The sequence below is a fragment of the Cebidichthys violaceus genome, unplaced genomic scaffold (assembly GCF_023349555.1).
Source record: "Cebidichthys violaceus isolate CVI_PGR_0920_01 unplaced genomic scaffold, fCebVio1.0.p SCAF_67, whole genome shotgun sequence".
NCBI classification, from domain to species: Eukaryota; Metazoa; Chordata; class Actinopteri; order Perciformes; family Stichaeidae; genus Cebidichthys; species Cebidichthys violaceus.
The window spans coordinates 164,002-182,227 of record NW_027176894.1 but is presented as its reverse complement, the minus strand read 5'-3'; the positions used below and the strand labels follow the sequence as shown (position 1 = coordinate 182,227).

Here is an 18,226-nt window from a genome sequence, read left to right as displayed (position 1 = left end):
TCCTGTTTAACATACACTCTCACTATTGTCCTCCTGACACACACACACATTTAGTGGCCCTAAAACACACACACACACACACACACACACACACACACACACACACACACACACACACACACACACACACACACACACACACACACACACACACAAGGACACATTTGAGGGCCCCCCAAAACCATCGCTGCACTCCTTCCCGTCCTCCCACACGTACACACTCACACATGCACCCACTGTACTGTGTGATGTAACACCGCTTAATTTTACGCATAACATGCAACCTGATGGCTCCAGCTAAATGTAAATCGTGGAAAAGAAGAAGGAAAAAAAAAAAGCGCTCCTGGCACCACAAAGAAAGAAGGAGCGAAATAAGGAGCTGATGAGGAAGGAGGGAGGAAGATGATGAAGAGGTGGTGGTGTCTGAGGAGGAAGGGAGGCCGGGGGGGAGGGGGGGGGGAGGTTAACTCGCTGCAAGAGGATGATACGATTGAGTGAGTGAGAAAGAGAGAGAGATGAAGGGAGAAGAGAGAGGATGAGAGGATGCAGGGAGACGAAGGAGAGGAGAGATTGAGCAGGCAGCTAAGCACCAGATTAAACTCCGGGGTCGTCAGCTGTAAAACAAACAGTCCTTTTAGTGGGGATCAAATCCAGACTTAACCCCCCCCCCCCCCCCCCCCCCCCCTCCTTCTCCTCATCCTCTATCCACACACACACACACACACACACACACACACACACACACACACACACTCACAGAGGAGATAATACCGCTCGCTGAAGGAGAGGGAAAAAAAAGGATGACAATCTCGGTGGAAAGCAAATTCCCGTCTACCTAAATTGCCCCTCAGGGAATGTGAAGTTTGATTATGCCCGGGCACATTCATTATATTTGAGTGTCTGTTGGTGATAGACCGGGCTAATATCTGGCACAGAAACGCTACAGAGGAGAGTTTTGTTTTTTTCTTTCTTCCCCTCTTACAACTCTCGTGTTTATATTACATCTTTACAGTAATATTCCCCTGAGAACGGCGCCCGCCTCAATATTCAGCCCGTTTGTTTAAATCTCTCTCTCTGTCACCTGGCTTTGGATGCTGCCTGAGCGGCTCCATCAGTCCGAAGGCTCAATTTCAAAACTGTCAGCTTTTATGCTCACTGTGAGGCCTCTTCCTTTGTTGTGTGTGTGTGTGTGTGTGTGTGTGTGTGTGTGTGTGTGTGTGTGAATCCATGAGCACCAGCAGTGTTTTTATTCTCTGTGTGTGTTCTCCTTGTACTGCTATCTCTGAGAGCACCAATTTGAGTTTTAGTGGTAGAGATTAGGAGCGTTTTTTTTTTTTTGGAGAGCGAGGATATTTTTGCAGGTCTCTCCTCGCCGCTTCAAAGGGCGGATTGAGGATCGTATCGATCTCCACACGATGTCCTCTCTGGAGCTTTTAACTGTATCACGCGGCCTTCATCATCAGCGGGCGTTTGCTCAGCGTAGATTGCCAAGAATCGTTTTAATCGCGTCCGTGTTGTGTTGAATTGTTCATCTTGAAAACTACAACAACGGAGGAAACAAACTTGTTCTCCAACTGAGCCTCTGCTGATAAAGAAGTGCGTTTTGGGATTGTTAGAGCTGTAGTTGCTCAACCATTCCTGTATATTTCCTGTTTGCAGCCTCATAAAAATATTGATTTGAGTAATCCATCACAGTGAAGAGCCGGCTTGTTCTTCTTCTCAAAATCCCTGCATTGTTACATGGTGTAGTTCTCACTCCAATAATATAACCAACTAAAATCAATGCAGGCTGAATGTCGACTTTGATGGATTACATAAATTCCAAGAGTCTGCTAATTGATCTTCATGCCATATTTAGCTTAATATAAACCCAAGGCCTCCCACGGCATGAAAACATGGCTTTCAAAATCATCATCAGTGACATAAAGTACTCTAAATATGTTATAGACGGGCAAAAACATGCAAAATCAATGCTACGGTCTATAAAGATTTAAAGCTAGAGGCTAGGATACGCACGATATCGATAGCGGTCCTCACAAGTATCCAAATGTATAGGCCTGTGTGTGTGTGTGTGTGTGTGTGTGTGTGTGTGTGTGTGTGTGTGTGTGTGTGTGTGTGTGTTTGGTTCCAGGCTTTTTGCATGTGACCCAGGGTCCCCAGGCTGCTAAAAGCCCAACATTCAACTCAATTAGCGGCATACATAATTGATAGCTGTCTGGGAGAGTATTTGTATTTACACTGGAATTAAAAGCCTCCGGTGTCAGCTATCGCATCTGAGAGGCTAAGTGTGTGTGTGTGTGTGTGTGTGTGTTCTAGGGGGCGAATGTATAGGGATGCATGTATATAATAAGCCTAAATGGATTGCTGCTGGGAGCTTCCCTGTCTGTCTCCTCCTCAGCCGCAGTGAAAACTAAATCACAGATAACCCACCTACAAACACAGCAGCAGCTCTGTGTCTGAGTTAAGTCGTCCACAGTGATCCCGTAACCTGCTTCTCACTGAAATCACGTTGTAGAACAGACCTTCAGATTCGCTTTATCCGCGTATTATCCGTTTCACCTGTTTTCCGATCGGCACCGACGCTTGTAGGGATGTCAGATAACGGGCCGATAGCGGTGCCCAAAGCCCAGGTATCGCCATCGCTGTCGGTATCGGGACCGAAATATTCAGCCAACTGCTTTGCCCAAATGTCATTTTCTGAAATCTGGCGTCGTTTACATTCAGATCTTAGACTATGTTACCAGAAAATAAGATGATGAACCCTTTCACGGAATTTGGTCGATAACATAAAAAGTATTGCGAGCTCAGACTTGTCTTCTCCTAATCACGAGGAGCATTAATATTAGTGTTCGTTGCTTTCAAATTGATTCTATTACATCTGACCTTACTCAAATATTAAAACATTTCCCTGAAAACAAAAGGGTTTTTTTATGGGCCATTTAATCCTCTTATAGTTTCTGGAGCGTTTCTGCTCAAACTTCAAAGGTGAGAAATAGTTAGTATATGTTATTAATATGATTTCTTAACCTTTTTCTCTAGGAGTTCACTCAGGTGGAGTGAGCCTACTTGAGACTCGAGGACACTGCATCTGAAAACACACACCTCAAAATAAAAGCTCCTCCTCAGCATCTTCACCAGCGTGTAATCACCGCCGCGTAAAGTGTGCGCCGACCTCTCGCGGCCTCCTGAGCCGCCGTGGCCGAGTATTTAACGGCCCGTTGACCTCGGGGCCAAGGACCGGTCCTGAGTGAAAAGCAGCCGTGGAGCAAAGTGCCGCTCTGTTATTGAGTCCGGCCGCCCCTTTTGATTCAGCGAGGAGAAAAAAAACCAAAAAAAAAAAACCTCCAGTCACCTTCACTCCAGTCGATCACATCCTCGGCTCACGATAACACTCGCCGATCCGTAGCGTATTAGAGCGCCGTCACCTATTTCCTCCCGGTTTATTTCTTTTCTTCTTTTCAGGTCCCCCCCCCCCCCCCCCCCCCCCCCCCCCCCCCCCCTCTCACCTGTGACGACGGTTTTACTGTTGCAGCAGTCGGTCGCTCTGCTCACAAAGTGCAGCCGATGTGCTGCTGCAACTACGCCTTACAAGTTCATCTTGGAATAGTCAAATCGTTCTTTCATCAATTAAATATGGAGACAAAGTGAAAAATGCCCGTCTTAATCAATCAAAGTTGATATGATTTAAATGTGCATGTTTTGTTCCAACAACAGTTAAAGAAAAACCTAAATATGAATGAATGAATGGATTATTCCATTGTAGATTAGCATTGATTTTGATATATGATAGGAAACTGGGTTTTGGATTAGCTCTGGGAGATTAAAGTAGGGATTATTTTAGACATTTTATACACAAAACAATTAACCACGAAAACATAATAATCAGTTGCAGCCTTAGATATATGAATCAATAACCAAAAGGTGTCGTCGATTAATTTTCTGTTGCTCAACTAATTGATTCATCAACAGATTCCAAATTTCCACGAAAACTATTTTGGGAGGATTTTTTTTTCCTGGATTAGTTGTTATTTTGAGAGTTCGGTCACTTTAAAATGTTCTATTTTCATCCAGTGTTTATTCTCAGAAGGCATCAACAATAATAGGATGTTTTAGTTTTGACCCCCTATTTCTGGGATGGGAGAGAGAGAGAGAGAGGGAGAGAGGGAGGGATGTTGTAGGAGGGAGAGGGGGGAGGTGGAAGTGTGTGTGTGTGTGTGTGTGTGTGTGTGTGTGTGTGTGTGTGTGTGTGTGTGTGTGTGTGTGTGTGTGTGTGGTTAGGGGTGAGGTGAGATGGAGGGTTTAAGATTCGGTCCATCCACCCTTCAGTCCTCCCAGACTTGAAGCGGGCCGGCAGACAAACCGATCATTGTTATTCATCTAACGAAGCCTTTTTTTTTCTCCTCTTCCTGCTCCAAAACAAGGTAACAGGACCAATTGAATAATTATCCCACGTCCACGGGAGCCTTTCATCAGCTGGCTCTCTGTAAACCAGATGATTGTAAGGGAGAGTTCTTGTGAGTGATTAGTTGAATTAGTCGTGTACTTAAAAAGAAAAGAAAAAAAGCTCTGACGACCGTTTGTGGTTGACTGGCATGATGATTCTTACTTGTCGTATTTTTTTTTTTTAATTGTGGCATTCAGAGTAATTCTGTCTGTCATTAGATTGATGCTGGATTCAGATTTGCATGTTTCGTCACTTAGCTGATGCTCAAGTAGAACAAGCGGCAATTTGTAGTGAACCAACAAAAAAAAAAAAAGGGAAAAACACAAATGTCAGAGTCAACGTTTGGATAAAAACATATCATTTCACTAATTTCTTTGCTAATCCTGTTTCCGCATGATTGCATTTTGTTTTCGGGCCTTGTGACAGCAGAACCTGTTGTTTGTCTAAAAGTAGAAACGTCTTTGGCTCGGCCCTCCGGGGTTCCCCGATAATGTCCCCGTGACCCTGCAGTGATCATGTGTGAGTGTGTTGCTGCGGGGGAAAAAAAAGGGGGAATAAAATAAGAGCTAAAGGGGGAAGACATGTTTTTTGTTTTTTTTGTTGTTGCTCCAAGATAAGAGGATACTACGGCTTATAGGAAGAGGAGACATCATTCAGCGGAGGAAAAGGGTTATGCGAAGTGCTTCTTGAAGAGATTAGTTTTCAGCCTTCCAGGGAAGCTGCTGGGTGCCTCCGCTCTGCCGAATCGCCTGGGAAGGTCATCGTGTGTGTGTGTGTGTGTGTGTGTGTGTGTGTGTGTGTGTGTGTGTTTATGGGTCAAAATATATAGAAAACACTGTCTGCAGGGAAAGAGATGCTTTCTTCCACACATTTACGTTACTGCCAAAGAGTCTGATGAGCTTTAATCACAAATCAGCTGTTAAATTAAATGTAATTTCAAGCACATTATGAACTGACAGAGATCTATAAACCCTATCTGTGTTATTAATAATGTTGATATTGTGCTATATGGAGTCTGAAGAGCTGGAGACTTTGTTCTCGTCCTATTTGTCACTAAACTAATATGCGTGAAGATGATTTACTTTCGTAAGTGATATGAAGTGCAGAGGTTGCTGTAATCAGTTACATCTCTGCTTTGTTGTGAAGGCTAATTTAACACCACATGGCAGCCAATTCATATTTCTATTATGCTTTTTTTCCCCCTCTCTCTCTCTCTCTGATGATGATGATGATGATGATGATGAAGATGCTTTTGTGGCGTGTTTTGTAGATGCAGTGCAGCTGCAGCTCTTCAGCGGGACACCTTTCATCGCCCTACTGGAGTAGAAGTAAGTGTGCGCTCGTGCTCCTTCGTCTCGCTGATTTACGTGCGTGGGTTTGCGCGGGTTTGTGGTTCGCGCGCCGGGCAGATCTTTCATATTTATGTAAGAGTCGTTACGTGTTCATTCTTTTCAGTGCGCATCGGTCTGGAGCACAGCGGCGTGATGAAAACGTATAAAAGTTTAACTTCCTTGGCGAACTTTTCTTAACTTTGATGTGGCGTCCACTACGGAGGACCAGAGTGGACATAACCGCCGCATTAATGTCGCATTTTACTGCTGTAGATGTTTATGGTGGTGCTAACTTGAACTCCTTTATTCACTGTTGGGCAGTTTAATTAAAAGCAATGCATTATATTTTATAAGATCATCATATGTTTGTAGTGTCGCCGTCCTGTGAGCACCGCGTATCTCTAAAAAGTCAACTTTTCACGAGGTTTATTTCGCTTAAAGGTCCCGTATGTAAAAACTGATTTTCATGTATTTTTTTAATTATTATTATTATAAAGCAGGTGTTAGTGCCAAATCAATACTGAGAAAGTATCAAGACACTCCATTCATAGAGAAATACACACAGCCCGTCAGAAACGAGGCGTCAGGATTTCTGTTCGTTTCTCAGATTTGGGCCTCGTGCTGTGTTTACGTACTATGCTCTACATACTCAGTGTGTGTGTGTGTGTGTGGTGTCGTTCAACATGCTTTTGAGTGAACACTCAGTATGTATTATTATTTCATCACTTCCTGTGCCAACCTCACGTGACCAAACTATATGATTATATGGGCTTAAAACAAAAACATTACGCCGATCGAAGTTATTTAGAAGCATTACTGACGTCACAGAGCCGTCCGCCATCGTCTGTTATGAACGTCAGTGCCGCATTGCATTGTGGGATATTCATGTTGCGTAGTGTCCGGTGTTTGCAAGCTGTAATATTCCACCAGAAATATATGCAAGTTGCGTACTTTTTGGTTTCACACTCAGGTTTCTGGACGAACTATAAAACTTCTCGTTCCGTTTACGGTACTAGCATGTTATGTAGGTCAATGACGACAGCTGACAGGAAGTAAACATGTACCCAAGCTGTTGCACAGCAACGCAATGTTGAATGCAGTTGAATACAGTATGAGAAAAATAAAGAGTATGAGAAGAAATGAGGATGATACGTCTGCTTTATTAAAGGAGGCGAATATTCTCAACACTTCATCTTTCAGTTTATCACAAACATTCAAAATCAACACATCATCAATACGTGTGTTTCACTGGACAGGAAGTGGATGAAAAACTGTAATACGACAAGTAACTAAAGCTGTCACGGACAATATTAGTCTCTGGGATGTAATGGAGCGGAAGTATGAAGTTGCATAAAATGGCAAAACTCAAATTTAAGTGCTAAATGCACTTAGTTACATCCCACCACTGATTCTAGCACGGAGCTAACCAATGTTGTTAAGCACCAAGTCTTGACTCACACTGAATTTCCCAAAAATTATTGATCATAAAGACGTGAGATATATAAGATTTCAGGTCAAATTCCAGGTTTGTTTAATGAGCTGAACTGATGAAGGAGGATGTGAGGTTCTTCCGCTCCATAAACCTTTATATATAAATGTCCTGTCTAAATGAAGAATTTACAGAAAAAATAAACCTAAATTAACAAATAATACTGTTGTGAATATAATGAGCTTGTAATTGATGTTTGCGCTGACAGAAATAATTAGACGTGCTCTTTATCACGTCCTCAGATAAAGTTTTGCATGACTTCCAGTTCTTGAGTGGTGAAATCTTTCATTTCCTCATGTTTTGTCAACATCAAACTACTCATCATTTGTGACACATTGTCGTACAAACGAATTAACAAGTGAACAAACAAACTATCAAAGTTGAATATGCGCGCAGGAATCTCATCTGATCTGGGATGATGACATCTGGACACAGTTGTGTGAGGAGCTTTTTGATTGGGTGTAGCAGCTCTTGTCATTTTGAAGACGCTGTAACACGGGGGGGGGGGGGGGGGCTGGTGGTGTAGGGGCTCGTATCCCAAGTTCTCAGTTTGATTCTCACTATATTAACGCGCTGGAAATCAAATGTAGCACCTTTACCATGTTGGATTTAGTCTGCTCAGTACATGCACCTCCTCCTGTCTTTCTCCAGCAGTGCTCTTCCCAGACTGGGCCTACAAACCAGCCTGGTCGCCCGGCTCCAGACAGGTCCAGCTGTGGCACTTCCTGCTGGAGCTGCTGGGGCGGGGCGAGGGCGGGGCCATCGGCTGGGGAGGGGAGTGGGGCGAGTTCGTCATCCGGGACCCCGAGAGGCTGGCCAGGCTGTGGGGGGAGAGGAAGGGCAAACCGCACATGAACTACGACAAGCTCAGCCGGGCGCTGAGGTGACGGAAGAGAACGCACACACGCACGCACGCACGCACACGCACACACACACACACACACACACACACACACACACACACACACACACACACAGAGGTCTTTAACTGTGTGTAATCCTCCCTCTCAGTGCAGCTTCTCCCTCAGGCTGATGCTGGAAATAAAACGTTCTCCTCGCCAACATATGTTGTCAAATTTAAAATTCAAAATGCACACAGACGTTACACATGCCATTTGGGAAGCACTTCTATCTAAAGTGCCCTATGAGGGCATACCATACACACTTACAGCCTGGCATGAACGCACACACACACACACACACACACACACACACACACACACACACACACACACACACACACACACACACACACATCCAGTTGAACCAGTGTAGTCTGACACAGGAAACATTTTACTTCCAGATACTACTACAACAAACGCATCCTCCACAAGACCAAAGGGAAGAGATTCACCTACAAGTTCAACTTCAGCAAACTGATCCTGGTCAACTATCCAGGATACCCACCTCCTCCTCCACCTCCTCCACCACCTCCACCTCCACCAGTACCACCCAGCCATCAGGTCATCGCCACATCTTTACATCTCATGTCACAACTTAAAGGACTCCACCGATGTATTATGTTTTGTATAAAAGGATTAATAATAAGATTATTGATACATTGTCTGTAGGAGATACCTGTAGTTCTATTCCTCATCACGAAAGAAGTCTGAAAACACGGGTCTAGTCCTTTAAGAAGAGTTTAGCTCCCAAAAAACACTTAAAGTAATTATTCAATTAAAACGGGCCGACTTTGATAGAAACAATTACTTCAACTTTATAATTGAATATAAAACTGGCTGACTTAAATAGGAATGATTTGTGAAACTCTATCATTGAGTTTCCAGCTGTGGAGAGGAGTCATTGTGTTCAAGTCATATCATGTTCACAGGCAGGTCAGCTTCCTTTAGAAAGCACCGCCATTTATAATTAAAGTAGAGAAGTGCTGTCTATTTAAAGATTTAGCTTTTGTGAATAAAAGTCTTAATATCATGCATTGTAATCAAGTTTTTTTTTTTTTTTTTTTTTTTTTAAATGAGGCCACCAGTGTGCAAAACATCAGTAACGCCTTCCTGCTATTAAGTTTATTAATGTTTTAATCATCTGAAGTGCTCGTTTAACGTCTCGAGCTCCTCTCAGCTGCATCAGCTGTGATCTGCTGTATATTTAATAAGTGGGAAACAGCTCCCCGGTGTTCCTAATGTTCTGCGCACACCGTATCGGGCAAATGTTGCGTTGGAAAGATCCACGTTCCCATTTCAACCATCCCTCCATCTCATCCTCCGTCCGTCCGTCTCTTGCAGCTGGCGCAGAGCGGCCCCCTCCCCTTCCACCTCCCCCCCGCCGAGAGCGGTCTTCCTCCGCGTGGAGGAGCAGGCGGAGGTAAGAAACGCACCCGTCGACCAGATCCCGCCTGCGCAGCGGGAGCGTCTCGCAGCGAGTCGGCGACAAGTGGCAAAAGGCGTTCCTTCTGTTTTTATTGTCCCCCGAGTTCATTCCGCCTGAAGGCTGAAGGCAAACAGAACAACAGAATGTGGATCACGAACGCACAGAAACCAGCAATGTGTCGGCCCGGTTCTGTGGCTCTGGAAGCCCGTTGGTTCCTACTGAAGACATACGCCTTAAATATAGGTCATAAGGTTCAGCTTCATCGTCATGATAGGATACAGGATGGCACAAGAAGTGCAGTTTTAGTCCCCTTAACGCTATACACACAGAACATATAATATATATATATATATATATATATATATATATATATATATATATATATATATATATATATATATAACAGAGTATATAAAAGTAACACAAATAAAACTGGAAAACTAGATTATATTGACAAGATTCAGTTTCTACTACAACTACTACTATTAATAATGATAACAGTGTATGTATTTGTATATTTAAACCAGTGATTGCACATTGCTTTACAAAGCAAAAGATAAAACTCAAAGTGATACAATCTGAGGAAACAATGGGATCTGTTCATAAATACAAGCTGGCCACTGTAGTTTTTTTTTAGCAAACACAGAGTAGTTTTTGCTGGGGACTATTTTCAGCTGTGGATTGATACACATTTGGAGGCTGTAGTGAGTATTTACAGCAGCAGGATCGAGTCCCTCGGTCTCACTGATGTGTCTCTGAGGTTGTTTTGGACGACAATGGAAGAAGACACACAGACAGTAGTTAGGACCCATCCGATCCTTCAGACCTCTTTGTTGAGTAGTCAGCAGAACCTGCAGTATTAACCGGATATCAGAACGCTTTTCATGTAGCTTTGCCTTTGAAATATATCACTTTCCCATCCTCCTCGCTCTCAGCTGGACGTCACATGATTCACTCTTAAATGTGCTGCGGAAGTCCTGATGTTTCTCGTAGTTCCAGTCACAAGGAAATTGCTTTTTCTCCCGTGGCTCACTGGTGGATTTTATTTTTCTTATTTTTCAAGGTGAAACGAGATGCTGTTCAGTCTTGTCCTCGAAGACAAATATTGGGTTTTTCAAAATGAATAAAGCATCCGGGGTGTAACTGTGGTGTCTTCAGGGAGTCGATGCCTTGAACACTGTAGTACTGCAGGTGTATTGTTTATGTTTGAAGTACCATCAATTAGCTACGTCAAATGTGCAGCTTTAAAAGAAATAAAAGCAACACAATTTCAATATTAAAAAAAACATCAAATTAGATTTTCTTTGACAAAAACATCTGAACTCAAAGTCCCCTTACTTGTGCTTTCAACCGTATTTCACAGTCTTCCTCTGAGTTTGTTCAGTTGCTGTGAAGACGTCTGAAGCTCCTGAGTAAGTGAACTATGAGTTAAGCTTTTCTTTTTTACCGAGGTCAAGAATGAGCTTTCACACTTTATTTTTCTTTATTTTTTCTTTCACAACTTTTGCCATAAAAATGTCAAATGTGTAAGTTATACTGCGCAGCGTCGGCTAACAAGGTGAAAAAGGCCGTTTTAATTTAGCAGTGAATGACATCGGCGTGATTTAAGGCCCCGTTTAATGCTTCCACTTCATTCTGGAAAACAGATTTGTTTAATGAATGTTTTGAACGTTGATGAATTAATACGTGTCGGGGCTCTTGGTTGGTTCTTTTTCTCACGTGAAACACGTGACGACAGATTCTTTTGGACTCTGATTGATGTCTCTCTCTCTCTCTCTCTCTCTCTCTCTCCTCTCTCTCTCTCTCTCTCTCTCTCTCTCTCTCTGTTTCCTCACAGCGGTCCTCCCTGTGCCTCACCCCTTCTTGCTCCCGTGTTGCCTCCCTAAGCCCCTCCCGACGCCCCAGGCTCTCCACGGCCACTTCCCCTTCATCTCCGGCCCTGCCCGTCAGGGGGCCTACCTGGGGGACTGCGTCCTCCCACCCGTCCCCTTGGCCCTCCACGTGAGCGCCAGCGGCTGGCCACACAAGAGCCCCGCGGGGTGGGATCTGAACCACATCAGTCGAAACCTGTTTGGGGGAGTGAAACAGACTGAAATACAAGAAGAGGAGAGGAAAGCGAGGGATTTTGCACAGACGGGGGAAAGAGAGTGAGGAAGAGGAACAAACAAGATGGACTGCTTTGCCTCCTCAAATCTCTCAAATACATGCCTCTTTTGTGTGTTTTTAGCTCATTGTACTTTAGTTTGTGCTTCATTTTATTTATTGAGTTAGGCCATGATGTGTGTGTTTTTGTTTTTCATAGAAATACTGAGGAAGCTACTTTATCTTCTGTCAGCACTTCAAGCCACAGTCGGGGAATTGCACTTGTAAACAATTAACAACATGGCCTGTGCGTTTGAGTAAATAAAACAGTACACTTAACTTAAATTATTCAGCAGTTTTTCTTGCATTCTCCCTCTGACTCCACTAAAAGTAATAGGAGCCGCATCAATGATGCATTCAAACAGACGATGTGACATTTTCATGAAAGGAGCTTTCATGTCTTCTTTTGCAGCATCAGGACCAGCCAGCGGTGTCTGCAGGTACCACCCCGACACAGCAGGGGGCAGTAGCGTCTTTTGGCACCCCACAAACTTTGGTTTTCTCCCGGGAGAGAGTCAGAGCAGAGATGTCTCAGAAAGTAAGATGTGTCACTCTGTGGATATTTTCCGGGAACACTAAATCCAAATAAGAATGCTGGAAAAAACTGCAAGATACACATCAAACATCTTTATATCTTATTATATTCTCCATGTTTTATTACTTTAAGGGAACCATGTTCATTTGATTAATTTTCTTTTTGTTAAATTTGTTTTTTCAATTGTATTTAAAGAGACACACATGCTAATCTATGGTGGTGAACATACAACCGTATGTTATATTTTAATGTTGCAAACTGTATCAAATAAAAAACGAATATAATGAACTTCCTTCCTGTATTCTTGAATAATAACGTTGTACTGTATTTAACCCTGTTTTTCATGTGTACTTTATCTTAACTTTTACAAACAGACCACATTTTATCAACCGCGTAATAGCTCTTCTTCTCTTGACGATCTTTGGTTAAGATTTCATTTTGGCGCCGAATATTCTGAGTACTTTTTTTGTTGGCGTCATTCTGCAGCGCGGGAGTTTGTGTATTTGTGTGGTGGATGTTGGATCCTGTGCTGTGTTTTAAGTAATAACGTTATTAATAATATCTGAGGGAAGAGTTTAACGACAACATGCAGCGGAGCATCGCGTAAGTCTAAAGTTTAGAGCTAGGAACGGTTTATATTTATCTTATTATTGAGTATTAGCGATAGTTTGGAGACTGTTTGACTCTGTGTTAGCGATAAATAACCTACTAACGTTAGCTAGTTACGTGTAGTATGATAATTAGTTACGGTCAAAGTGCCTAAATGAGTGTAACGTTAGCTGAGTTTTAACTGCACTGCCTGTAAGTTAGCATTAGCATAAACTAGTCTGTAACGTCTGTTTTTGGGTAAGACACGTCACGTTTTGCACACGCCAAACCCTCGTCAAAACACGTTAAAACGTAGCGCGTGAGCTAACGGTAAACCACAACCGTTAGCTTATTCGTTACGTTATGGAAGCACCATAACATTAGCTAACGTTACATGAAGCTAGCTAACTTACGCAATGAACTACGCACTTAACGTTGATTCGTTAGCTGACGTTAATTACGCACTTAACGTTGATTCCTTAACCAACGTTAACCGTGTAACTAGCAGCCCTCTAACCTAAGTTACACCAACTGTCTTTAGCAAATGCATATATATAGATATAGATATATATATATATCTATATCTATATATATAGATATAGATATAGATATATCTATATATAGATATATATATATTGTTTTAATGACTGTGTGACTCCATTTTATTTAACTCTAATCATGTTCCTCTTCCTCCTCCTCACACATCAGATCCTTCTTTCAGCCCAAGTGCAAAGACAAAGAGATTCAGAAGAAAGCCACAGATGAACCTGTGAAGAAGTAAGATGTTGTTTTTAATCACACAGAATGGGAGTTTATTGTTTGTTTATTGTTTGTTTACTACGTCTGATAGAGAGATGTAACAGAAGTTCAGAGGAACGAAGCAGAAGTTTGAGGGACTTCACTTGATGTATTTCTATTTAATGTAACTTTATACCTCCGCTACATCTCACAGACAAATATTGTTCTTTTTACTGCATGACTTTCATACGTTTATAGCTTTAGTTACTTTTAGATTACAGTTTAACAACCCAAAGAGAATAAAAAGGAGTTAAAATCAGCACAACTTTACATTTCAGCAGTAAAATGTAACATTAATGCAGCACTAATATTAATACAGAAACGTCACATACAACAGTAGGGCTGTACCTGAGTTTTTAAATATTTGTATATAACTACGTGCATTCGGTAGGTTTTCTGTTTTGGTACTTAGATATTCGTTTTGTTTGTTTTTCGAACCCCTCGGTGAAACAATCATGCATAAAAAAAACAACAACACAAAACCTTTTTGAAAATGCTTCTTATTCAACAACAAATAAAAATACAAACAACAATACTGTTGAGTAACGGAATCCTTACAAATGAATGGCGTCTATGGCGGTGAACGCTACTTAAAAGTACCTGCATGTGGGGAGAACATTACCTCAGGCATCAGTAAACATGGTGCGTCGTGTTGAAACTCTGACAGCTTGAATATGGGCAATTATCTTTGAATCACTCTGAATTATGAATAAAACTTTGTGTTATCAAAAGAGACGATAACTTGTGTTTCTCATCTCTGAGCTTTGATGATAGTGTTCATTATCTCCACGGTCTCATCTTCAGAGTGTCTGAAAAGCCTCTTTAACGCTCTTGTCTTCATGTAAAGATCCTTTCATCATTGCTTTGACCTCTCTTTTACAACGCTCGCCTTGATTTTATACGTCTCGGTTGTATTATCCCGTCTAGAATACTTAATGCTGAGACTGTGCTTTTGTAAAGGTGCCGCATGAATGAGGCTCATGGCTTTTATTTATTTCAATTTTCACCGTGTCTCTCTGTGCTCGTCTCCAGACCCGCCAAAAGCCCTCTCAAGGTGCAGAACGGCGTCCGGGAGGCGGACTCGCCCGTCAAGAAGGTTTCCAAACGCAGCCGACAGATCCTGGACAGCGACGATGACGAGGAGCCGGTCGTTAAAGAGCAAGCCGGCGCCAAGGGACAAGGAGACAAAGAAGCTGTGGATAAAAAAGAAAAGGTAAAAGACACTTCAGTCGTCCTAATTCAGTTTATTTGTAATCGCAACGTTCAACACATGAACTGGATTTATTTTTGACGTTTGTGCAAAAAAGCGAATTGACAGTTTGACGTCATTGTGGGAACGAACAAAACAAATATTTCTAAAAGGAAGTCTGATATAATTCTCAAAGGTGATTTTTAAAAACAACGCTACCGGACTCCTTCCTTGTGCTTTGTAACAGCGTGGAACTCGTCGAAAGTTCTAAACCCACACAAGCGGAACGTAATGACTGTCAGAGCTCCTGTAGGCGTTTCGGTGTTTGTTGTTTATTCGGCGGTGGCCGAAGCGCCGGTGCACAAAGACGGTAATTGTACGGTGAATCACCACGGTGAATGCCTTTTCGTCAATAAGCCGCATAATGAGAAGAAAGAGCTGATTATCGGCTTTGGCTGCCGCTCGACCACCTGTTGTTTGATGAACACTTCTCTTAACGGCCCCGTTGGTTCCTTCTCTCTGTAATGTGTCAACAGTTATTCATTGGTGGCGATGGCAGCGTGACCCTCCTCACCTCACTTTCATATGGCTGCAATCATTGATTGTTTGTTGTGACAAGGGGCTGATAATACACGTGCTGATGGCCACAGAGATAATTGTAGGGCGGCAGCTAATGAGTGTTTTTGCTGGTGATTGATCTTTTGTTTTTTGTTAAATTGATGGTCTCTGAGATGTAAAACTAAAGGCCTCACACACTAGGACTAGAGGAGACTTAGAAGACCCGATGTCAAGCTTTCAGATCCAAGCAGAGAGAATGGAACCAACGTATCTAACGGGTGAAATCCTGACTTTAGAGTCCGGATTTCTGGCTCTACTTTGCTCGTTGTCGAGGTTGATGGAGAAAGGAAACATTTGACACAACTCCGGTTTTTCCTCCAACCTTTTTATTCTGTCGAACCTCAGCCTGACTCACCGGATGTAGACTCTGGATACTCTGGTCTGACATTTACACCATATTTCACACGGCATTCTCCTCCACCGTGGAGAAGGACCCCCCGATGGAGGGGGGCCCTTCCGATGGAGAAGGACCCCCGATGGAGAATAGAAGGACCCCCTGATGTAGAAGTACCCCCCGATGGAGAATAGAAGGACCCCCTGATGTAGAAGTACCCCCCGATGGAGAATAGAAGGACCCCCTGATGTAGAAGTACCCCCCCGATGTAGAATAGAAGGACCCCCTGATGTAGAAGTACCCCCCGATGTAGAATAGAAGGACCCCCCGATGGAGAAGTACCCCCCGATGTAGAATAGAAGTACCCCCCGATGTAGAATAGAAGGACCCCCCGATGGAGAAGTACCCCCTGATGTAGAATAGAAGGACCCCCTGATGTAGAAGTACCCCCCGATGTAGAATAGAAGTACCCCCCGATGTAGAATAGAAGGACCCCCCAATGGAGAAGTACCCCCCGATGTAGAATAGAAGGACCCCCTGATGTAGAAGTACCCCCCGATGTAGAATAGAAGGACCCCCCAATGGAGAAGTACCCCCCGATGGAGAATAGAAGGACCCCCCGATGTACTGTAGAAGGACACCCAATAGAAAAGTACCCCCCGATGGAGAAGGACCCCCCCGATGTAGAAGTACCCCATGCAGAAGGACCCCCCTGATGTACTGTAGAAGAACCCCCCCCCCCCCCCCCCCCCCCCCCCGATGGAGAAAGGACCCCTGGTTGAGAATCACTATAAAGAACTTTAATGTGAGACCTGGCAACACGTTTGTGCCTGTGACCTTCATCCTCATCAGCGAGGCTAAGGAGTTAAGCACACGCTACATGTACGATTACCCCCACCCACCCACCCACCCACACACACACACACTGCATAGTTATTGATGGTTTATATGGGGTTGTGCAGATTTTAGTTCATGCCAGAACAACCCCACAGCGATGATTAATTGGGACTTTGGAGGCGTTGGGTGGTCCTCAACACTGACGTTCAGCAGCTCTCCTCGGCCCTCTGAGCGCCGCGCTCCGTTGAACAACATACTAGTTTCCTCACTGGCGGAGGTGTGTGTGTCATCCAGGGTCTGCAGTACGTCTTTTTACGCTTACTGAGACACTTCATCGATTTCTGCCTTCAGCTGCTCCGTGTTGACAGGCCATTGTTTGATAATCCAATGATTCTTCTTCTGTTTTTTACCCGTTTACAACCAATTTAAAAAGTGAATACTCGCGCAAAGCCACATGGGTGATACAAACGGTCCACAGCGATCCAGATCATAATGTTTTGGACAGCTGGACAACTGTTATTGTCCGTTCCTGGGATTCCGATGTCGGCCGCAGATGCAAATAATCAAGATGTTGATGTGATTTAGATAAAAGAAAGCAGTAACTCTGTCCGCTCCAGCCTCTCGTCACAATGATCGCCAAAACTAACGCTGCTCCTCTCTTTCAGAAGGACGGCGTCTTTAAGGCCGTCCCCACCCCTCTGTCTCCTCCACCGGCCCCCGCCACCCCTCTGTCTCCTCCACCGGCCCCCGCCACCCCTCTGTCTCCTCCACCGGCCCCCGTCACCCCTGTGACTCCCGCCACCCCGGCCTCTTCTGCTTCACCCGGGACCCCGAACTCCATCTCCCCCTCCGGGATCGTCAGACGCAAGACGGGTCAGTATCTGATCACATTTCCTCCCTTCTCTCTCTCTAGTCCGACCACTAAATCTGTGCTTTTTAACTTCTTTTTTTTTTTTTTTTTTCACAAAATTGCAGCATTTTGGAACTTTGACACCAGCTCACGATTGATAGTTTTTCTGCCTCGGGCTATTTTACTTGATTAGACTTATTAGCAGGAGCCTAATGTCTCCAAATACTCATTATTTCACAATGAGGGGGGGAAACAACAACAACAAGATATTCATCACAAACTGAACGCATGAGAGGTTTGCTCACCAGCAAACTCTAAATACACTCTGCTCCCTCTGGTTTCCTGGTCCGTCTCTCTGGAACGGTCCGACTCTTCCTCTGTTGCATTATTTGTCATTTATTTCATCTGCTGAACCAGGAACACACTCCTCAAGCCTCCATCATTACTTTGAGGAAAACGTCCTCATTATGCGGCGTCTGTACGTTTAACAGAGGGCTCATACATGTTCATTATCTGTGAATTTGTGTTACTGTCTGCAGTTACCATAAAACAGAATGCCCGAGTGGTTTTAAGTGGTGTTTTGTACTTTTAATGTCACACCAGAAACGTGTGACTTTGAATGGAATACTTAAGCTACTTAGAGCCGCACAGATGTCGAGTATCGCAGCTTTGTTTTCATTCGGGGAGCGCCGTCTTTATTTCCTCACTTTGTCTCCTTCATCCTACTCTTTGCAGCAGGAAGA

General features: G+C 43.6%; 2 protein-coding genes across 4 annotated transcripts in view; both read left to right on the top strand.

Moving 5' to 3' along the window:
• The first annotated feature begins 5,694 nt into the window (after window positions 1-5,694).
• LOC137890645 (ETS domain-containing transcription factor ERF-like) lies at window positions 5,695-11,939 on the top strand. The gene is made up of 5 exons (XM_068734813.1): window positions 5,695-5,772; window positions 7,916-8,147; window positions 8,568-8,727; window positions 9,508-9,586; window positions 11,430-11,939. The coding sequence occupies exons 1-5, from the start codon at window positions 5,715-5,717 to the stop codon at window positions 11,741-11,743; spliced, it is 843 nt and encodes a 280-aa protein (XP_068590914.1). The 5' UTR covers window positions 5,695-5,714; the 3' UTR covers window positions 11,744-11,939.
• A 793-nt stretch (window positions 11,940-12,732) lies between these two features.
• lig1 (ligase I, DNA, ATP-dependent) overlaps window positions 12,733-18,226 on the top strand; it is a 36,405-nt gene continuing 30,911 nt past the window's right edge. For 2 of the 3 annotated variants that reach the window (XM_068734798.1, XM_068734796.1), the window contains exons 1-4: window positions 12,733-12,872; window positions 13,566-13,634; window positions 14,688-14,868; window positions 17,299-17,506. In XM_068734798.1, the coding sequence (XP_068590899.1) occupies window positions 12,856-12,872; window positions 13,566-13,634; window positions 14,688-14,868; window positions 17,299-17,506 (475 nt within the window). In that variant the 5' untranslated portion in view covers window positions 12,733-12,855. The remainder of the gene's footprint in view (window positions 12,873-13,565; window positions 13,635-14,687; window positions 14,869-17,298; window positions 17,507-18,226) is intronic. The other variant, XM_068734797.1, reaches the window with a different exon arrangement.

Coding starts and splice junctions, on each gene's coding strand:
- LOC137890645 (XM_068734813.1), top strand. CDS start 5,715: ATGCAGTGCAGCTGCAGCTCTTCAGCGGGACACCTTTCATCGCCCTAC. Junction 5,773..7,915: donor ATCGCCCTACTGGAGTAGAA/GTAAGTGTGCGC, acceptor GTCTTTCTCCAG/CAGTGCTCTTCCCAGACTGG. Junction 8,728..9,507: donor CAGTACCACCCAGCCATCAG/GTCATCGCCACA, acceptor CGTCTCTTGCAG/CTGGCGCAGAGCGGCCCCCT.